Genomic DNA, 22,896 nt, shown 5'->3' on the forward strand with positions numbered 1-22,896 from the left:
GGATTGAAACTGTTATTTGACACCGCAATTTAAAACCCAACTTGGAAACCCTAACCCTTGCTCAAAACCTTGAATTGATACTTCTACCCTTCTTTAAGTCCTTAAAATCCACAATTTTATTTTGAAGCCCTAAACCAAGTTTTTTTAAAACCCAACTTTAAATGCCCAAAAAAGCAACTCCAACTTTTGTTGGAAAGATCATTTTCAAACCCGAATGGGCCAAACCGATGCCGCTGATGCTGCTAATTGTGAGTGGGAGCTAATGATTAAAAATAGATCCCGGACGGCGGCAAGAGAAAGCCAAAAACTTTGGTCTTGAAAGAATTCAGACGACTGCTGATGTTTGCTGTCTGTTTCCAGACGGCAGCAGACGGACGAGCGCGCCAGCCGCAAGAGTGCGCTAATCCAAAGCATACCACAACACACACGCACACACAGAAAAATTGAGGAATGTTTCGGTGCACGTTGATCACTTTGCACACAAGCGACACATTCCAGCTAATGTCATCATTTCATACACTTCCCTCGAAACAGTCACACAAAACCCCTCAATTCGAACCCTCACACAGGCTCGAAGCCCTAATCCCTGTTTGAATCGGTAACTTGAAACCATGACCCGAATTTGGAACCTGACCCCTTGTTTAAATCTAATTTAATTAATAAACCGCAGCGTAAGTTTGAAACCATAACTTGAAAACCTACCCTGGCCTGAAACCCTGACCCTAATTTAAAAGCCTAATTTTTATTTGAAAAATTGAAACCCTAATCCTTGTTTGAAATACCAACCCCAATCTTAAATTGAAACCTGATTGTAAATTAAAAATTCATTTGGAACCCCAACATTTGTTTGAAACCCTAATTGAACCACAATTTGAAACACTAACATTTGTTTCAAACCTTATCACTGTCTTTAAAACTGATACCTTGATACCCTGACGTAAATTTTAAACCATACTGCTTGTATGAAACACTAAGGGTTATTAGAAAACCTAATATAGATCCCTTGACTGAAACCTAATCCTGATTTTAACCCGATTTTGAAACCCTAACCCTGTTTGGAAACCATCATTTGAAACCCTAATCCCAATTAGAAACCGTGACCTTTATTTGAAATCCTACCCCCGACATACACAATTAACAAACTAGCTCCGCGCATTAGCCTGGGAATGGGAGCGTCGCCGTGGCAACAAGTTAGGGCCCAGTTGTCCCAAAGCAAAACAAGTTTGCCACTTTCTTTTTTTGTGTAGCTTTTAGTTCTCATGAGGCGCACATGACTTGCATTTAGCGCCCCCCCCCCTCACAGGCACACACTCAAACACACAAACTCTCTCTCACGCACACACACACATGCACACACACTTCCTGTTTGTCTCAGCTGGAATGCTGAAGCAGGGCAGCTATCCAAGTTGGGAGAGGGTGGGGCATTAATTAAGTATAGTGGGGGGGAGGGGGCGGGGCTGTTTTCGAGGGACATCCGGCTCGGTCACGCTTTGGCCAGTGAAGCTAATAAAGCAGATTAATATTTACCCAGCATGCCCTGCCACTTATGGGACGGTGATCTATTATGTGAGCTTTTTTTTTTTTTGTCATGGAAATGTGTGGGCATGCACAGAGGAGACGAATCTCTCACGGGGAAAAGGAAAGCCCAAAGCACCCTCTTTTGGTGTTGCATTGACAATACACTCTCTTTGGTCACTTCATTAGGGATACCATCTGATCAGGTCCAGTGCAAAGGTAAAATCAACATAAAGCACCATAATTTCCGGACCATAAGGTGCACCGGCATATAAGCCACAGCAACTCCTTTTTTGGAGAGAAAAAAACAAAAGTGTGACAAACAAGCCGCATCAGGCTATAAGCCGCAGTTTTCTATATTGAAAAAATTTTTTTTTTTACTTCATGTACAGAACGATTTTGTAACGTGAATGCACATAAAGGTATTTAAACAGATTGTTAAAACAGTGCCTTTTAACACGGCAACAACTTTGCTCATTAAAACAGAACAGACCCAAGAGAAGAAAAAAAAAATCAAGATATATTTCCCGTATTTTCTAAAACATAGAGCGCCCCTAGTGGTGAATGAAAAATCCAGAGAAAAGTTGCACCCTTGTTTTAGTCGCATGGTTCAAAATCGTGGGAAAAAAGTAGCGATTTATAGTCCGGAAAATACGGTACACATGTTCACTTTTAATTTGCATTGGGTAACTTCCAGAGCTCACCTTGTAGTAGCCTGTGCGCATTTTCAGGCAAAAGTAGCGTCAGCGCACCTTCTCTCTGCTTTGTGCTGTTGCACCCAAATGGCGAATGCGACCGCGTTTCGGCGGGCCTTTGCCTCGATGTGGCTCTGCTAGATTTATTACTTGCAACCAGTTATTTGTCAGCGTTTAAACAGTGATTTTTTTTTTCTGCAAAACTAACCTCTTGCTACCTGAGGTTCTGCTAACCAGGGAGGATCTTTGTCACAAAATTAGCATTCGTCTCGTTGGGTTTGGCTCCTGCTCAGGTTCAAAACGCTGTGTGTCCACACTAAAGGAGACAATTTGTACGGACAGTCAGAAGAGAGGCCGACACAAAGTTGGACACAAAGCCACTTTATTCTGTTAGGAGCGAGTGGACCAGATTGTGGTCCGAGGTACCGACTCTTCAGAGGGTGTTGCGCAAAAAAATCTTCCTCATGCTAACTCGTTTTCTTAGCACGTTTCAAGTCTCCAACATTTTTGCATTTGTTATGACCTCCACTTTTCGCACAATTAAAGACACGACGCAAAAGCAAAAAAATGACAACATGACGTCACACTAAATGTTTGGCGCGCCCACAGGAAGAGGGAAAGGAAGTCCTCTCTCCAAGATGGATGCTTGTTGTCCGTCCCTCTCGACAACACAAACCTCACCTCGACGTTTGTTCTCGTCAGAAAGAAGCTTCCGGATTATTCCAGGAAGTCCCTGCTCGTGTCTGCTCCTCAGCGTCCATGCGGTCGTCCGGGACTTCAATCGGCAGTCCTCACCGAGTTTAGGGAACCCCGCGTATCGTTGCCCGACCCCCCTGCGGGCGACTGCACCCGGCCGATCTCCTCCAGCGCATTGGCCAGGGAGTCCAAATCGGCAGAGTCCTGCTGCTGCGCCTCCCACAGGCTCAGAATTACGGATGCGGGACTTTCGTGGTGAGCGAAGTAGCCCAGGTTCCTGCGGAGAGAGAAAAAAAAATTGTCAACAACTTGAAAGGTTCAACACATCACCAAGATTGAGGGGAGATATCAAGATGCAGAAATCGAGCGATCACTGGGGGGCGCTGCAGCACAAACTCGGGAAATGGAATTGTTTAGTTGTGACCCTGAAAACGAAACGCTGCATAGAAAATGAGCAGATATGGGCTGTCATATGTGCTACGTTCACACTGCAGGACGTGTTGGCCAATTCAGATTTTTTTTGGTGTTAAATCTGATTTTTTTTATGTACTCCCTCGTGAGTGATAAAGCACTACGCCAAGTGATGTGCACAAAAAATAATCTGTGTCGTGTCCTTGGCAAGGCTCAAACTCAAACTGGTGTATGGCTGGGTGTGAATGTTTGGTGGTGGTCATTTATAATAACATTTTTTAATTTAGTATAGATTGATTCTTTGTCAACAGCCCGGGGTGAAAACTGGGGATGAAGGAATTTGCCAAGGGTGGCAGCAGCCACACCCCTTGCCACCCTGTCAATCCGCCTATGGCAGAGGTGTTTGATCCTGTTCCTCGTGGGCTGCTGTCCGACCTGTTTGCCATCTCTCCCTGCTGCAACACACCTGATTCAAATAATCCGATAAACAGGTCTTTAAAGTCTGAAGAATTGTGGGGGACATTTGCTAAAGGGGGGTTATAGGTTGCATCCAGGCACTTTTCCTGAGCGTTTGTAGAATTTGAACAATCCTATCCTCCAAGTACTTCTAGAGAAGGAAATTATATATCAATGTAAAAAGGAGAATCCAAAGAGGTCCATAGTCTTTCTGTAGAGTGGCAGTGCATGTCAAATCCACTAGGGGGCAGTGTTTCATCACAGTTGGATCAGGGAAATTTGTCCCCTGACTGCCTCCAGGTGATCCTCCTTGTCCCTCCCAGTGACCGTCTGCAAATATTTGCTGAAATAATTGCATGAATCATCTTAACAAAGCCAAGGGACTCCAGAATCTTCTGTCTGACTAGTTTGCGCCAGATTTCCCACCGCCGAGGTCATGGGGAATCATTCAGCGTTCACACTGGTAAGGAGAAAGCGGTCAAGGTTCCCAACGGTCCGAGACCTTCCCGATCAGAATCTGGCATGCCAACCGGAACGCTGTCTCGCCTGCTTTCCCGAACGCCTGCGCATCTATAATGAAATCAGCAGCGTGGGCGCGACTGGAGGCTTTGGTGGCTGATGGCAGATTAGTCCCGACCAGCCGCCTGCAACCCACATACTAAATATGCATTTCGGAAATTCTGCTTTTGCCCCCACGTAGGGTTCCACTCAGAATTTAAATGAGAGATTTCCCACCTGTCCACGTGCAGCTTCTTGGCTAAGAGGCACCAGTCCTTGCCCTTGGCGCCGTCAAATGTGGCACTGATTCTCTGGCGGATGGAGAGGGGGATCTTGAAGGCCCGCGATCCCGCCTGGGAGGTGATGGAACAGTCGGACTCAGAAGAGAACGGGACCGGCACCTTTGGGTTCTGCCAGGAAGGGAAAAAAACAATTAAAAGCAATTAACTCATTCACTTCACGCCGAGTACATGAAATGAATCGTTGACGCGCAAACATACAATTGCTTCCGGTCTCACCTCGGGCTGTACTGTCGTGTAGATCTGCAGGATTTGCTCTTCACCTTGAACCTGACGCACGCTGATCTTACACGAGAGGGGAGATGAGGAGAAAGAGGAGGACGAGGAGGCGCTGTTACGCTCCAGGGAGAAGGCACACTGCAGGGCGCGCTGTTTGCCCCACCACACCTGGCTGAAGGAGAACTCCTGCAGAGGTGGAGGAAGAAGAGGACAAGCAGGATAACCAGGAGGAGGAGGAGGAGAAATAGAAGAAAGAGTGTCAGCCATTCTTGAAAACCTCCACCTGACACAAAAGAAATGAATTCAACGCTGTCAAAGAATCCACGTAGCAAAATAGAATTCAACGAGTTTACCTGGCAGGCGGTGAAAGGCTTGATGTTCCACAACATCTGCGGGACGTCCTGGATGTTCACCTGCAGGCTGAGAGCGTTCCCGCGGAATGACAACACTTTGGGCTCCTCCAGCAGGCACCCGCCTCGGACGCGTTCACCCGCCGTCACCTCCTGAGGGCGCCAGAGGGAGTAGAAACGTCAGAAGTCGATAAAGTAAAATTAAATAAAATCCAAGGCACGCTTGGTCACTCCGCCGAACAGTTGTTGATGATGAGAGCCACATTGTACTATAGAACGTAAACGTAAGAACAAGAAATAATCCAAAAAGTAAAAAAAAAAATTGAGGTTGCACCGGCATGGAGGATAGCTCCTTTGCTCGTTATACATGATGGCAAAATAGAAGAAAACCTGGAAAGCGTGCGGCGTGTCGTCCACGCAGTAGACCCTGAGGATGAAGCCCGTGGGGTTGGCGCTGTCGGGGCTTCCGAAGGTGGCCAGTCGCAGGCGTTTGGCGGCATCCGGCCGCAGCGGCTCGCCCACCAGGGCGTAGCGACCGGGCCGCTCCAGCAGCACGTGACAGCGCTGCGCCTCCAACAGGCAATAGCAGGAAGGGCACTCCTCCTGCACGCACGTCACTTCCTGTCAGGAAACGCACAGAGAAGCCACGCCGCCGGTGAGCCCACATGCGGGTTTTCAGCGCGTGTCGAACTGTCGCCAATCGGACTTTAGGACAATAACTTCAATTTCGGGGAGCGAGAATGAAAATGGGATTGGATGAGTATCACTGATATAAGAAAACGATGAGTTCAGCAAAAATGTGAGCTTTTCAGATTTTATTGGGTCGCCTTGTGGTGAAAGTGGAGGCAGAATGGACTTTTTGGTTTTTCATGAAAATGACATTTTGTGCAGCAGAAATAATCATAGTGCTCGCAACAACTCACAAAGTAAAAAAAATAAACAATCTCAAATGAACAATCTCCTCTTGCTAGTTTTTCATGACAGTCGCCACCTCACACAAAACAAAGATAATGCTAAATCTCCATCTTGTAGTCAGCAAGGCATCTTAAAGTTGCAGAATAAAATGTGCAGCAGGAGACTCGACTCTCTGGAGGAGTTTTAATGGGCGACGGAGACCTCCAGTCGTGTTGGCAACGCTAATTCAGATGAAATCTTTGGCGATATCAGACATCTTTTCTCGTTATCTCACAGCGGTCAGAATCCCGACGCGCCGCTCTCCCGACGATAACGGCGGTGCCACGCGCTTTTCTTTTGTATGTGTCAACCCGGCTCAAAGGCGCCCCCGCAATCCCTCCTCAATCCTTCCTCCCTGCATGAGGTCACTACAGCAGGAAAAGAGCATCGCCGATACATCCGCCATACAGACGGATAGAAAGTGTCAAGGTGGAAGGTATCGAGAGGGAGGGTGTTGGTATTCGAGGATGTGGAGACGAAAGGTGTCAAGGTGGAGAATGTCAAGAAAGAGGATGTTGAGATGGATGAGTGTGTGCACAAGGAGGGCGTCAAGGTGGAAGGTGATGCGACTAAGAATGTGCTTATCATATTTTCAGTCAGAGTCACTTGATCGTAAGTATCTGCTGTTAAATGTCTCGCGTTCTCGTTGGCCCTCAGGATTATTTGGTCACTTTTTCCAAAAATGTGATCTCGTTCACCCGATGCAGATCATCTGAAAAATATTCGACCTTCCGCCAACCCTTGCTGAGATGGACGGTGTCGAAACCAGAGGGTGTCGTGATGGAGGATTTGGACGACTGACCTCCCACTTGCGGTCCTGCGTCTGCCTCTTGAGTCGTGTGATCCAGTGGTCGGCGGCCGCCTCAGCGCAGTGCGCCACGGTCAGGACCACGGGGCACGACAGCTCCAGCCCCGGCGGGCCGTACGTGACGGCGGGACTTAGGAAGATCTCGGATCCTTCGCCCAACGCCGAGCTGCGAGCGTACACGTCGCGACGTGAGTTGGATCAAGATTTGACAACTGCAATGTGACAGAGTCGAGGGCAGACCTCCACCGAGACCGAACGATTATGATTCGCGAGTTAGCAAACTGACTCACCTTCAAAACCAATCAACTAAAGACCTCATTTTCTGTGAACCTTCGTTCCTTCCATTTCTTGTTTTGACACAAAGACGAAACAGTGTTGCCCGATAATGTCAGCGGAATATCATTCCGTCATTCGGCCAATTGGAATAGATCATTTTCTCGCCAGTACGAGCGTGTCACATGACAGCAGGCGCCTCGGAGTCGTGACTAAAATATACGAGGCTCTTGAGCATGTGAAAGTGAGCCGGGAAGTCTCATTCCGGTGACAAGGAAAGAAAGAAAATCCCATTTCTCTGTCCGGCCGGACTTTCCCCGCCTTTGGGCTGATAGCGGTTGATTGACAGCTCGGTGCTGCGACTCGGGCAGCTTCCTTAAGCGGCAAACTGCATGCGTCTTATCACATCGCTGCACAGTGCCGCCCAGCGCAGAAGTAGCACAGATGAGCGGAGAGCCGAGGCTCAGCGGCGGCTGACGCCAGAGGTGCCAACAGTCAGCTGGGTTAACTATAACCTTCAAAGCACCCTTGGATGAAATTTGGTCTGGATGTCGAACTATAAGTTAGTTTTTATGATGAAAAAACTAACTGACGGACCGGCTCACAAAAATAGCGGCGACCTAACCAACGAAACGACCGATTACCAACTAACGGCACGCTCACCTGCTGTCTTCCTGGTTGACGATGACCGTTGTCTGCCACGTGGTGTCCTGAGCGATCCCCCCGACGGGCACCAGCAGACTCACGCCTGCGCACAACGTCGACGCCATTAGCACACCTGAGCTACAACGTCGATAATTAGTTTTATTACACTTGAATTTTCCAATGGATTCGCCTCCTCAATTTTTCTTTTTTTTAGATTTCCATAAAAATAAAATTTTTCCATTTCTAAGGAATTCTTATTGCGGTTTTCCGCATATTCCCGCCGTTCAAGGTGTTTGTGTGCGTTTAAGGACGGTGGAGGCTGACTGAGGTGATCACAAGAAGGCCAAAGCTGTCGGCCTTCATCTGTGGAGTGAATGAAAAATGAATGTTCTTGCTGGATGGATGACATTTTCTCATTCTTGCTTTGGGCCAATAACGACAAGGTCAAACATTGCCGAAATGCGCCTGCCTGCACGCCCGCCTTGCTCACTAAGCGTTTCCTGTGATTTTTCTTTTTTTGGGTTTGGCCTGGAGGATGGAAAGAAGGAGCAAAGAAAGGGGATACAAGAAGGAAAAGACAGAGAAGGAGGAAAGAAGAAAAGGAGGAAACAACAGAGATAAAAGAAGGGATTTGGGAGGGAAGAAAGAACACGAAGAATACCAAAAGGAGGAAAGAAAGGGTAATGAAGCCAGAAAGACGAAGGCATGAAGGAAGGAGGAGGAAAGTAAGACGAGAAGGAGGATTAAAGGAATAGGAAGGCCAATGAAAGAAGGTACAAAGAAGGAGCGAGGGAGGAAAGAAGCAGGAAGGGGAAGGAAAAGAGGATTGAAGGAGACAAGAAAGAAAGCAGGAGAAAAGATGGAGGAAAGAAGGAAAAAATGAATAAAAGGAGGACAGAATGAACGAATGGGAAAATTAGGAAATAAGGAGAAAAGAAGGAAGTCTTTGTCTCTTCCTTCCTGTAATAAATAATTAAGTGCACCTGTGTTTGGCACCACCAGGCGTCCCCCCGCGTGCCCCAACACGGCCGTGGCTTTGTGCCGTGGCCTGACGACGGGCGCCGGCACCCCCTGGGGGCCAAAGAGGTTCCTCTCTCCTCGGCCTAACGTGGCGCCCACCGCGACGCCTCGGTAGTCCGGGGACAGGCCCCGCGGGAACGTCTGAGGGTGGAAGTCGGGACCCTCTGTGATCCCTGCGGACACACGCGCGCACACACACACATGCGCGCGCATGATCTGTCAAAATGGACACCCTGCTCCACAATGCACCACCTGACTTGTGGGAAGAATGAGGAAGAGAGTAACTACAAGTAACTTATTTCCAGTAACGGAGTACTCATGAGTAACTTATTTAAGAAAATGTGTCGCGGAAAGAGAGGGGCTGACCTTTGACCTTGAGATCGGGCAGAGGGTCCAGGAGCTCCTTGTCCATGGCGTCGTGGAAGCACATGGGACTGGTGTACGTGCGAGACACGCTCAGGTCGGGCTGCAGCGACGAGTGGATCAGCAGAGGGTTGCCTGTGGAAAGTCATTTCAGCGTTCATTCATTCAAGTACCTCCTGTGAGTAACTAAGTATTTGCAATGAATTACTATCACTCATATATTATTCTTTTAATCTTCTAATGAGGAACACAGGAAGATAAAGCTATTACGAATAATTAAGAGTCAATCACTACTACCAGTAACTGAATTGGGTAAATGAAAGGCAGACATGAGTTAATACAAGTAAGTTACAACTAGTTGGAGTAACTACAAGTAACTCATTTGGGACAATGAGAGGCTCAATTACTTCGTGTACCAAACTTTGAAAACCATAATTGAGACGCTGGTAGGAGTACTCCAGACTAACCTGTTGCAGTTAATCAATGGCGAGTAAAAGCAACTGTGAGTAACTTCAGTGAGTAAATGAGTAGCTAATGAGTACCGATACACCGACTACGAGAAAATGACAAACTAAAAGTAACTTAAAGTGTAAATAAGTTGCGAATCTGAGTAAGTAGATCGCTAAAACAAGTAACTGATTTGAGTAAGTTGAGAAACTGAGCCACTCCTCAGAGAAAGCGAGTAACTCTGGGTAACTACGTGTAATTATCTGGTGAACATAACAACTGCCGTACGTCATTTATGTGGATAAACCAGAAACGGAGTTGCCACAGGCTGCTATTCGGCCAACGGGGTAACGGCTAAGAGTAACGGAGTAACTATGCAGAGCAGAATGGATGACGTAAATAATTCGGTGAGGTGAGGAGGTAACAGCGCCCAACTGCACCCCTTCACGCCTCCCGCTGCCATCTTGCTGTCGCATCACGACAAACGTGACCTGTAATGCAAACCTTGCAAAACAAATTGACATTAAGTATCACACACACGTACGATAAAACATTAAATACCATTAATGAATTATTCAGACGGGCGCATACATGATTCATACGCACTTTCGGTACAGCACACTCATACGCACACACTCGGAAAGTCATGCCTTTAAATCGTTGCCTTCTTCATGTTAATTGCAGTGTAATATGCTAATATTATGGATATGCAAATGTTTCTGTTTCTGTTTATGTATCGTACGTCCAAAGCGGTGTCACCTTGTCGCGACGTCTTGAAGTTGAAGGACTGGAAACCGCCGGCGATGGCGGACGAGTCGATGACGTCCACGCCGAAGTCGCTGCGGCTGCGTCGGTACATGGTGACGCCCACGATCAGCAGCGCCACTGTGGCCACGCCGGCCGCCAAGCCGGAGTAGAGCGCCACGTCGCCCCCGCCGCCGACGCCGCTCTCCACCACACCTCAAAAACACAACAGCGACTTTCACCAACAAGTTCTTTCCGACGTAACACGCTGATGAGTGGGGGGGGGGGGGGGGCGTCCAAGCAGCGAGCACTTCTCATCGGGCTGCTGGCTTGCTCCGCAAAGATAACAAGATCCAAGAGGGACATTGGGAGAAATCCTCTAAGCAGGACGCAACGCAAAATGGGAAAAATAAAGAAAGCTCATTAACATTTCTTCCACTGGCAGGTTAATTGAGGGCTTGCAAAGTTTGGGACAAACTAACAAAGCCGAAGACAAAGTGGGAAGTCACAACAAAGACTCTCAAGCGCCATTTCCACCGAAACTCACTGGAACTTGTTGTTCTTGGAACTTTTATTTCCAGCGCCCCCAAGAACAAAATATGACACATAAAAAAAAATTTCACCTTGTGGTTTGGCGTCACGCAGCAATTTTCCATCTGAAAACACATCAACATCTTTTGTGAGATGATCATGTGTAGAGATCCCAAACGATTCGATTGCAGCGGCTGTTAACATCCCTCTGAATATAATTTTTAAAAAGAAATTTGTAATAATAATCTCACTTTGTGTGCAGAGGCCTCCCGTGCAGTTGTCAGTGGCCAGAGCGACGCCGTCACACAGACGCCCGCCGTGCTTGGGTTCGGGCGCCGTGCACTCGCGGCTGCGCCTCCTCTCGCAGTCGCCACTGCACGCCGACCACTCCGTCCACGCGCCCCAGCCGCCGTCCACTGGCCCGATCACAATCACGACGACATGAGCGTTCATGCTAAGCTAACGCTGCATCGCTGTCGACGTGGCGTCCCGGCTTGCTTACCCGGACATGGCGAATTGCAGGCGCTCTTCTGCACCGAGGCGCCGTGGCAGAAGGAGCCGCCGTTGAGCGGCGCCGGGTTGGTGCACGTGCGCGAGCGCTTCTGAACGCCGCGACCGCAACGCACATTGCACGGGGACCAATCGCTCCATGATGACCAGCCGCCATTCACTAGAATACAGGAAGGATTTAAAACATGATTCCATAAAAGAAACAAACATTCAATATGCGGAATATCGACCAGGGGTGGGCAAACTTCTTGATTGGTGGGCCAGAATGGGTTCTAAAATTTGGCAGAGGGGCCGGACCGGGAGCAGATGGATCGAGTGTTTTGGTAACCTCATTTCATCGGAGAAAAAAAAAATGCATTTAATTTTTAATAAAAATGCAGAAAAGCATTGCAACAAAAATATTGAGTATTTAGACAATAAAACATGAACAAGGTTTATTTAATTTTTTTCAATTTTGGCGGGCCAGATTAAAACGTTTAATGGGCCGCATGTGGCCCCCGGGCCGTAGTTTGCATACAGCTGATATAGACAGTACAGAATATAGACATTAGATATTGTGTCAGTTAGCTGCTACTACAAATAAACACCATCGGGGGAAGTCAATCGAGACCAAATGAAATGATACGGAATGATTGATGTCACATTTGTTTACCTCGACTGTTGTGTGTAGTTGTTCAGTAAAAACACACACAGAAAGACGCATCCCCCAAAAAATTGATATAAGCGCGAGGCTGTAAAAAAGCTGCAGTAAAAATGCCGTCTCAATGTCCCGAGAGTTCATCGGGAAGACAACGATAATGATCAAAGGCGGCGACTGTCACGTTTGTCCGTGATTTGCGGCCACCAAAGTGACACGTCAGCTCATTGGCTGTCATCAGACGGGAAGAACGAGACGTTGGGCCATCATCAACGTTATGGAAATGAATGACTGATGGGCCTTTGCCAAAAAAAACAAAAACAACAAATAAAAAATAGCGGATTAATTCCTGCGGTGGCTCCACGGCCTCTCTCTATCGACTAAATCACACAAACACAAATTACTTGCAAACAAATCTTAAAAAAAAAAAAAAAAAAAAGCACAGTTAAGGTTTTTTTATTAGCTCACCAAAGACGACGACGGCAGCTGTGGAGCTGCGCCGCTTGGCCACGATGTTGCTGGCGACACAGGTGTAGTTTCCGGAATCGGAGAGGTGCGCCTGAGGGATCACCAGACGGTGGTCTCCTTTGGCGTCTGCGCCGCCGCCGCCGCCGTCGTCGCCGTCGCCGCCGCCAACGCTCAAAAGCTCGTCGTTTTTCAGCCATTCCACCTCAAGATAACAAAAGCAGACTAAATTAAATGTTGCTGCCGTACTTCACACGTCACGGCCAAAACTCAAATCCTCGCAAATTTAGCATCTGATATTTGTCAGAAATGTTGAAAAATGCGCGACTCAAACCAAAATGGCAAACTTCCCGTGCCTTTCTGGCCATGGGCGTTTTTTTGTGGGCCTATGAAAAATTCATGTTGCTATATGCAACTGTCTTCAAAATGTTCCAGAGGGCGCCACCTAAACAATTTTTGGCCTTTGCACGCTCAACCGCAGCCATGTGTGGATTTTCCCCAGGATGAGCAATCCCGCCAAATTTGGCGAGTTTTCGCATTTGAGAAAAGCATCAAGATGGTGGCGAGCTCGAACCTTGATGAAGGACACACCGAGGATGCTGGTCTCCGCGCTTGAGCGCTGCTGTAAATTGACATTGATGTCAGGAGCTTTTCATCCGCGGGGAGCACTCTCTGATTCACGCCGCTCTATTTGAGGATTAATAACTCTGTCCCGCTGGGAACGCCGCATGTTTGTACACCGGCGCGTGTGTGTGTGTCGGTGTGTGCCCGAGCACGCCGTGTGTATTTGACGTCCAGTCGCTGAGGGATTAGCACAGCAGCCAACAAACTCCGTGATTGCTTTGCTCTTTCTAAGAAACCCGAGTTGAAAGGCGGAAAATAACAGAACACCGGGCAATCAATAAATCAGGAATCACGTCATCACGAGAGATTGACTTTTTTTTTTTTTTTAAACACTCTCCGGTTCAGTAATTTAGCGCCTCTGCTGGTGGACTGCGTCGCTCGCTCTGCCGTATTCGTCCGACACTTTTGTCTCTGCTGACTTTACGCCTGGCGGTGTAATCAAGTTTCGTGACGCCAAGCGTGCGCTATTCGGTTATTGTTCGACCCACACAATTATGGTGAGGGCAGCGTTCTAATGTTGACGAGACTCGGTCATTTACAAAAAATAAAATAAAATCAAAAAAAAAAAAGCACATTATGCTGAGCGTTGCCATGGAGACGAAGGTCAACAGCCTTTGCCACATATGAATATATATATATACACACACACACACATTTAAGCGGCAGCTAATATCGGCAGCTAATGTCGGCAATTATGCTCAGAGGACTCATATGCATCCAAAGGACAAGACGTGTCTTTTCAGAGCAGCCAGGCTATTACTTTTCTCATTCATTATTTATTACTGCGAGAATGTCTGACTTTTTCACATAAAAAAAAAAAAAAAGAAGTTGCTTTTAAATAGATTCTAATATCGTCGATAATGCTCAGAGAGCTACCTGGAGTCCATTGCTCATCCCAGAGACACCTAAAGTTCCCGTATGTCTGTCACTGAAGACGGCGAACTGAATGTGAGCATTTGTAGTATTGAAATTTTAGAGAGGTGCAACAGCTCAAGTGTGCTTCTTGACGCACGTAATGGCTGTTGGTGTGCTAGTTGGTGTTAGCATGCATTCATTTCCTTTTTGCGCGTGTTAGCATGTGTGTGCGCTTTCTTGTGAATTGATGGAGTAGAGCCTCGTAGCGAATTGTAGCAATGCAGCACGTTAGCGCTACGCGACAAAGAGCAGAGTGCAAATAAATAATCCATTAAATCAAGTCAATCCCACCAGCAGCAGGAAATAGCTCGTGTCCACATTTGGGAAGCTTCTCTTCGCTCTTTTTATTTTGATTTTTTTTCATTTTTCATGAGGTGAGGTTGAAAAGGTTACGTACTTCCATTGGTCGCTCACGCACCCCTGACTGCCGCTTTTAGCAATTGAGGTCACGCAGCTACTCGAGAGCGAGCTGTACACATTGGAATCATGTTTGGAGTCAATTGACATATTTCCTTGTACCTTACTGGGCTAGCGGTTAGCATTAGCATAGATTTGTCGGGCTTGAATGACAATGTTTTGTTACTTTTTCACCTTACACTGCCTGTTGTTCTCATTACATGTTGACATGGACAATTTTGCCATTTAAGGATCGCTGTTAGCATAAGGAATCACTTCTGGGGGTGATGGTGATGGTTTGGTGGATACTTTTTTCATCATACCGGGATAGCTGTTAGCATTAGCTTGACATTTAGAGTAAAATGACAATATTTGTGATTACTTTTTTATTTTCAAGGCTACAGTACATGTTAGCATGTTTGAAATTTTATATTAAGTGATAAGTTTGATAATTTCTTTTTTTTTTTTAGCAATCTTCCCACTTCCCGCCTCATGTTTATTGTGGGCAGTAAATTTATTTGCTGAAGATCCGCAACTTAACACGCAAACTAGCGCTTGAAATGCTGTTGTGCGCCACTATTAAAAAAAGAGAAAAGCATTTATCCGACTGGAAGCCACCCTGAATGTTACGGCGGCGTTTTGGCTGCTGTGTGACGTTAATGGAAAGAAGAGGCGTCCATGTTATCTGCTGCCCTGCTGTGATAGCAGCAATAAGCTTAGCACGCCTGATAGCAAAAAGAGCTTACGTCTGCTTTAGTCTCGCTGAGGAGAGGACACTCCTTTTTTTTTTTTTTTTCCCATACACAAGCCGGAGAAGTTTGAAGATACAAATATCATCTGGGTGATTGTTCCGCACAAATCCCTTAAAATAGAACGCAATAAGAACACGAAGTCAAAAAGTCAATGAAGCCAAAGTAGGCCGAGGAAATACACTCAAATCCCGTTAACACATTAAGCAAAAATCTGCTGGGCTTTGGCAAATTAATAATAAAAAAAAAACACACACACAAGCACACAAAACACAAACACAAAGCATTTAAAAGTTTACACGTTTTTTTGATGACATGTTGATCGCATGTTGTGATAGGCAACGTCGAACACGCCGCGATGCTACGAACAAAGCTTCCGCTTCAAAGACGACGCTCAGAACGAGTCCCCATTCCAATGATGCCTTCCCCAGACGTGGCATCTTTTATTCATTTTTATTGCTTGACGACAACACGACAATGGCAAAAAGAGGAAGCGCGGGGCTGGAGAGCAACAAGCCGCTAACATGATATCATGACGAGCAAACCGTGCAGAATTGAAAAGAGCTGCGAGGGCATAGCGCTAACCCCGTCCGTGTTTGGACGAGGGGGACAATATAAACACGCATCCATTACATTGGATCACATGTTTTTGATGACTTTTTTTCACGACCAAAGGTTAGCTGTTAGCATTACCATCACATTTTGAGTGAGAAGATACAGCTGACTGGTGGTGTGCTTTGGGCCTTTTATACCCTCCACCTGAAAGCGTCGTCGTCATCGAGTTGCTGTCAGTCAAAGAGAAAACAGCAAGCTTGACTTTTCCGTAAACGTAAGCTTCCGACTTTGACATCGACGTAGCGCAGACGGCAGCTCAGTGTGACGCCGCATGGCTCAGTGTGAGAGCGCTGGTTGTTATTCTCATTGTTGTCCTCATTGATATTCATTTTTGATATTCATGAGGGAGAAATTAAAAAGGCCGCATGTCAAATGCCACAACACGCACCCACAGGGGGAATTGATACAAGTCACAGTGGGGCGTTGCATTTGAGTTATTTTTTGATTCCCTCTTTGCTCGTGCTTTCGCTCATGTCATGTTTGATTATTTGAATAAAAATTACAGTGCAATGACCCCTGGTAAACACTTCTGTGCCATTCTATTTACGAAAACATTCCCCACCCCATATTAATTTTCCACTTTCCCTCCCCTCTGAGGATGGTTTTGCATTCCATGATATTGTTGCAGATTTTTAAATTGAAAGTCATGTCAGATTTTTTCCATTTAGTCGTTTTGAGAATGTGGGGTTTGTCTATTCAGTTTCTAAAAGAGTAAATTGTTTGATTTGCCTGTATTACAAATACGACATTAAATATTCATTATTTATTATTTTAGATTAGATTATTCATTAACTTTAAATGTACATTTTTGTAGTTTAGTTTTTAATTATTCTCCTTTTAATTAATGTCGTAACATAAATTGATATGTAATATATATAATTTTTATGACACTTTCATTGTGTGTTTTTCATGTATTTTTTGACTACATACTTTGCATTAATAGATATATATTTTTTTTCATTAATTAAAAAAATTTGAAAAAAAATACATCCAGTATACTGTCGATTATGCAGGATATTCGTTATTCGCAAGGGACACGGACCAGGCCCAACTGTAAACTGTGAAAATCCATGAATAAGTAACGTTCATTGTGACTGCCATGAGAAGACAAAAACTTCCTGCAACAAAATGCAAAATAAGTGGGGGATTGGGTCATAAATCAGTATATAAGTGAGGGATCGACTAGTTCCATGAAAAACGGAGGATAGTCTAAAAAAAAAAATTCAATTTTCAAATTCCGAACCCCCAATATCTGGGAGTTCACTGTTTTTTTTCCAAATTTTTTTATTTATAGTCTTAATAATCAAGATTATTTGTACTTTTATATATTTCTTAATATTTTTTAACCATTTAATTTTTTGTTCAGGTCATTTATTTTTCTTTTTACAATTACACAGTAACTTACAGTATTTTTAAAAATACATTTTTCAAAATGTATCTATTTGCCGCCCCCTCACTTGATTATGAATTAATGATTCCATAAATACCCAAGATCAGAAGTACTGTAATTTCATCTGGGTGACTCGAAACGCTGTCTTCTACTGTGAGAAAAAAAAAAGCATGCGGGTCATTACCTGGGCTGCCGGTACGCCATCTGGTGGCCGACAATGCAACATGATCATGCCACTCAGGGGGGCCTCCAAACCTTGAGGGTCCTGCTCAAAGTTCTTCCTCAAATCTGGAAAACAAAAGAAGCCTCAGAAGTCATCAAAACCCTTCATCCGCCGGCCTTAGTCATAAAAATGGTCGTGTCTGGCCGGGCCGGAGGGCCGCACCGTTCCGCCCCCGGGACGGCCCGCCCAGCTCTGCTCACCAAACAACAGAAGTTGGGACTTACAGGCGATCCGCACGGACGCCTTACGGCTTTTGGATGTTCCCAGGTGGCTCCAGGCAACACAGAGGCACCAATAGTCCTCCGGACCGTGGAAGTCCTCCACCTGCTGGCGGGACACGTTGATCATCACCTCGCGGATCTTCAGCCCTGTCGTACATATACAGGGATAACTGTTATTATTATTTTTTTTAATGACAGTTTCAGCTAGCGGTCAGCATTAGCAAAAATTGATTTATTTGGATGATTATTTTCTTAATCCTTTTTTTCCCTCCATATAGAGATTTCAGTTAAAATGAGCATTTATTTATTTACATATTTTTCTTTCTTTCTCCGATGAACATTTTGGACAATTTTCACCATGTGCGGTTCGGTGTTAGCAATTTCTCATCGCCTTAGTGATGCCGGTACATGATTCCGTATTTTATCACAATGTTGGAAAAAGAAAATGCGGCATTAAAGGCAAGTGTGAATTTTAATTCCTCTGACTAGAAAACAATAAAAGTCACTTCTTTTACTTTGGGTCAGCCTCGCAGGCCCAGTCATTGTGACCGGACCATCAAAGGCTTCCCATTATTCTGGCAAATGTATTCACCAGCCAGACGCTCATCATCCCGCAGCGGCCCGAAGCCGCAATTTCCTGCAGGTCCAATAAGCTCGTCAGCTATTGTGAAGCGTAATTGAAGGCTTTTAAATGTCCATCGCTCCTCTGACAATTACGCATTTGAATGCACCGTGACGCGATGATTTCATATTTCATTTCCGGACGAGTTTAATCGTCACCTTCCTCTCGTTTAGCTTGTTGCTGCTGATAGGAAAAAAAATCACATTTAATACCGACTGAAATTAAAGCAGATGTATTAATATGCATGTTTTTTTTTTTGTTCACAGTTTAAGGGGACATATTATGGAAAGCTGACTTTTTAATGCTTTGGATACATAATGGCTCTCTAGAGTGCTTTCCCACACGTCAAGTGCGAAATTAAGCAAAAGTCGTTTTAGTTGTCGGCGAGCCCATCTGAATTCTGGAAGATTTTGGATGCAGCAGTGAGGCTAATTAACATGACCATATGAGCTGCTGATCATAATGTTGTATTAATATTCGGCTACGTTATTGATATGGACTGGAGGATTTGTCTTTGGCGTCTCGCATCACACCACGGCACTCAGTGAGTTTAATTGTGGTGATGAAGTGACTTAAAAGTCGCCTCCAAATGACAACGAGAAAGCCACCGTTTGCGACACGTGAGCTCACTCAAAAAATCTATTTGCTTCACGACCCCGTTGTGACAAGAGCCTCGAGCGCAAAGCATGCCGGGAGGCATCGCGGCCAAGCGGGCCCTGCCCTCACATCATCTTTATTAATGGCCATGCAAGAGAACTGATGAATAAACAACAACATGCATGATGATGATGATGTAGCGCGTCTCGCTGCAGGCACAAAAGGTGACTCGCACGACCTGCGGGGCGCACACAAACGCAAAGCCTTTTCTTTGGCTTGAGAGACATTTGGTTTTCAAAAAAAGTAGTCTCGTAGAACTGAATTAAAGTTAGCAGAATCTTCATAGGCTGAAGTAGAAGACAATTGGCCTCATTTATGTTCTTTTACGGCTTATTTTCACTCCATGTACACCACTTTTTTTATACAGCGGCGGTTGTCTTAAAGTGCCGTAAGAATACAGTTGAGTTGGGTTGAGTTGAATGTACATTGGTACAATGTAAAACAGCTAGCATAGTAGCTATCATCATAGCATTAGCATCAAGTACAGGGTCACAGTTTTTTTTAATTACTTTTGTTCGCCTTAACATACCTTTTTATGTTTTATGTTGTTTTAGAGTTGTGATGTGCTCGCTGGAACATCTTCACTCGACTTCCCAGTTGTGGTCGTGTGTCGCTCGCAGGAATATGTGACACACATGCGCACACAAAACCTTCCTAATTCTGTCATTAAAAGGCCTCAAGCGCTCATTTGGCTTGTTGATGTGCGAAAACGTGAGCTTGTGCTGATTAGGAGGCACTAAATGCTCACTGAGGAGTCAGGACCACCGCATTTATTTATTCATAAGCTTACACGCTAGCTTGCTGACACGCTAACCTACCGCAGTTTTTAGACTGAACATCAGAATTTGACCAAAATTAGCCAACTTCTTGAAGACTGCAGAAAAAAAAAAAATATTTATGCAAACATTATGAATGCTAGCTAATGTGTTTTTTAATTGTGAAAAAGTCTAAAGTCAGTTTGATCATCAAGCACGCAGGTTTGTTTATTTTGTGAAACTGAAAAAAAAATGTCTCATACAAAAATTGTGTTGTCTTTTTTCCCCCTAAACAATTACGCATATTCTACGGAATTACTAAGAATATTGGCGTACATACTATGCAGTTTTTTTAAGCAACATTTTCAATAATATATGGATAAAAAAAACAAAAAAAAATAAATTGCAGATTTGAACAAGGTCATGTGGATGTGCTTTTCTTTGAAATATTCAAGTGCCATTTATTCGGAGGCATTAATTTATATTCATTAAAAACATAAGATCTGTTTATACATTTTAAGATATCCTTTTAAATGCAACAGAAAAAGCCATTCGCTTCATCACCATCATCATCATCTGAGCACGTGCAGGAGCACTTCTCGTCTCTCCCTCGTATCCATTTCCATCCCCTCCTCTTCCTCCTCCCCGGTCTTATCTCATCCCATCAGGGTATCATTTTCTCCTCACTGAATGAAAGCTTCGTCCTTCAGTGACCTCCTCAGCTCAGATGCGCTTACGTTCGGTTTTGTATTAGCATAAGCAACAAGTACGGCCGCGGTGTCGATGAGCGGCAGTGTGTTAGCATTATAATCGAGTTTGTGATCCCCCCCCCCTAAAATAGTCACACATTTTTCTTGACAATATCGGACTACCCGCTTGCATTAGCATCAAGTTCGGCATCCCAACACTACGTTGAAATGTATATTTTTACGGGCAGGGCCTATTGCTAGCATTAGAACCGCCATCTGTTATCTTTCACCTTGACGGACTTGTGGTTCACATTAGAATCAAGTTTTGGGCGCTAAGACTTTAGAGCTTTAGTTTTTCCGCATTTAGTTACATGGCAGCTACATTCCAAAATGGAATAAAATAAATCCAATAAAATCATGACAAAATGAAAAAAACATCATCTTTTATTCTTGTGTCAAAATCTCAAAAAAAAAAAATCAATTTAATCCAATTGGTGAGGCTGTAACAGAACAAAATGTGGAAAATATTCGGTGGCACTGTGCATGGTACATGGTACTCATGGAGTGGGTTCTGCTGTGACGATCACATGTTCATGCTTACATCACAATTTCAAAACAACTCCCATCAAAGTGTCTTCCTGGAACACACACGCAGACAGCGTTGTTGTTTTATTATTTTTTATGGTGGGCGCATAATTGTGTTCTTCCCCCCCTGGCCAAAACATTGCAGTACCACCAAAGCTCATCTCTTATTCATATACCTTTACAATGTAAAAAAAAAAACAAAACAAAAAAAAACATCCCACAGTAAACACGTTTCCATTCCGCATTAGCACCAGCAGACGCTCCTCAGCGCCCAAATTATTAGGTACACGTGCCGCTGGTGAAGAGAAGGAGCCTCTTAAGTGGTCCCTGAGGTGCTGGGAATGAAAGAACCCCACAAAGCACACCGCGAGACTCCGTTCATGTCTTCATCACTGGCATATGAAATATTAAAGGCAACACGCGTTAAAAGAGCTCATCTAACTCGGACTCTGACAGCTGCTGCCGCTCGCGAGAATTTCGCCGTGAACATCTCGATTGTGTTTTGCAGAAGAGCTCTCGTCACGGCGGCGCACTCGCTCGCAGTCTGGCAAATCCGCGTCGTCGCCCGTTTGACTAGACCTGTGATACAGTTAGTGTAAAGCACCGGTGTCAAACATAGGGCCGGCGGGCCGGATTGGGCCTGCAAACGGGTTTAATCTGGCCCCTGAGAAGATTTGGTAAAGTATAAAAATAAGTACATCCGTAAACTTAATTCAAAAGACTTTTACCATAACCTCAGATATTTTAATATTTCTAGAAAAATTTAATGTGGCACTCAATCCGTAGGCCTTTCTTTTAAAGATCTTGATTTTTTTCAAGCAATGGTCAAATGAGTAGAGCAAGTTCAATACGGAAATGATCTGGATATCACTATTTAAAACACAACCTTAAGTCATGGTTTTATTGGGAAAAAAAAGTACATCAATCAAATATGAATGCGTTAAATATGACACATTCAACTACCGGTAAGACCAGGAGAGCATGCATATAGCGATAATCTGCGTAATATAGATCATGATTTTACTGGACAGGCCCACTTGGTCATCGATTTTCCTGTAAGTGGCCCCGGAGCTAAAATGATTTCTATGGCACAGTCGGTTAAGAATGCACACGTGTAGCGTTCCAAATCATTCATGTGATAGAAGTGAATAGATGCACTGGAAATTATCCACAAAGTAAAGAAGAAAGTGATTGCGATCGCTCGCCTACACAAAGCTAGCTTAACACAAAAAGAATTAGACACAAGGACAATCTTTTTGCGTGGGTGCGTTCGTCTTTAAAGGACGTCCAATTCAACTTCAAAGGACAAACAATTGATCCCAGGCCAATTGAGTCGGAATCAAATCTCGTGTTCTAGACGCAAAGTCTTCAGAATCAATGTCCTTAATTTGGTATTAATTGGTGAGCGTCCGCTCCGCTGAAGCATCTTCGGCAGCTCCTCTTAACGGACGCCGCGGGGGGGGGGCGGGTTCGTCTCGCACCATTTTTGTGTTCTGGTGCAGAACACGTGGTTGAGAAAGTGGATCTTTTCAGCTCCAGTTAGCTATCGCGTGTTGTTGATTAGCAAGGAGGGCACGCGCACCCCCAAAAACAAGAAGGAAAACATCCTCATTATGAAGCGAGAGCAGGAGGAACATCCCGAGCCAAACAAGTGCTGGGATGAAGGATCGACCGGAGGCTTTTGGGAAAGCTGCTGGGGTCCGGTTTAGGGAATGGGACGGGAAGAATAGACGAGAAAACAGATGTAACTTTTTTGGTTCAAGAGCATCTTGGACTTCTTTCGAACATTGTTGCTTGATGAAAGTTTTTTTTTCCTGGTGGCTTTGAGAACAGGGTAAAAATTCAGAGATGATGTCCCGCCTTCCCGGATTGTTTGACTGCACCGTGATTGGCCGGCATTCCTGGTGCTGCTTGCGCAA

At 45.0% G+C, this 22,896-nt stretch overlaps 1 protein-coding gene across 4 annotated transcripts in view; it reads right to left on the reverse strand.

The window, feature by feature from the left end:
* Positions 1-2,575: 2,575 nt before the first annotated feature.
* Positions 2,576-22,896, reverse strand: part of LOC148318904 (netrin receptor UNC5D-like) — a 99,020-nt gene continuing 78,699 nt past the window's right edge. For 2 of the 4 annotated variants that reach the window (XM_088281476.1, XM_088281473.1), the window contains exons 3-18: positions 17,673-17,816; positions 17,410-17,513; positions 12,540-12,741; positions 11,427-11,594; positions 11,176-11,340; positions 11,017-11,061; positions 10,409-10,609; positions 9,206-9,337; positions 8,803-9,012; positions 7,838-7,922; positions 6,896-7,067; positions 5,530-5,760; positions 5,143-5,292; positions 4,790-4,975; positions 4,509-4,681; positions 2,576-3,183 (exon numbers count right to left, since the gene is read on the reverse strand). In XM_088281476.1, coding sequence (XP_088137602.1) covers positions 2,988-3,183; positions 4,509-4,681; positions 4,790-4,975; positions 5,143-5,292; positions 5,530-5,760; positions 6,896-7,067; positions 7,838-7,922; positions 8,803-9,012; positions 9,206-9,337; positions 10,409-10,609; positions 11,017-11,061; positions 11,176-11,340; positions 11,427-11,594; positions 12,540-12,741; positions 17,410-17,513; positions 17,673-17,796 — 2,544 coding nt within the window. In that variant the 5' untranslated portion in view covers positions 17,797-17,816 and the 3' untranslated portion in view covers positions 2,576-2,987. The remainder of the gene's footprint in view (positions 3,184-4,508; positions 4,682-4,789; positions 4,976-5,142; positions 5,293-5,529; positions 5,761-6,895; positions 7,068-7,837; positions 7,923-8,802; positions 9,013-9,205; positions 9,338-10,408; positions 10,610-11,016; positions 11,062-11,175; positions 11,341-11,426; positions 11,595-12,539; positions 12,742-17,409; positions 17,514-17,672; positions 17,817-22,896) is intronic. The other 2 variants (XM_088281474.1, XM_088281475.1) reach the window with 2 other exon arrangements.

Source organism: Idiotropiscis lumnitzeri, chromosome 18, assembly GCF_059441095.1.
Source record: "Idiotropiscis lumnitzeri isolate Australia: NSW breed Sydney's pygmy pipehorse chromosome 18, RoL_Ilum_1.0, whole genome shotgun sequence".
Classification (NCBI taxonomy): Eukaryota; Metazoa; Chordata; class Actinopteri; order Syngnathiformes; family Syngnathidae; genus Idiotropiscis; species Idiotropiscis lumnitzeri.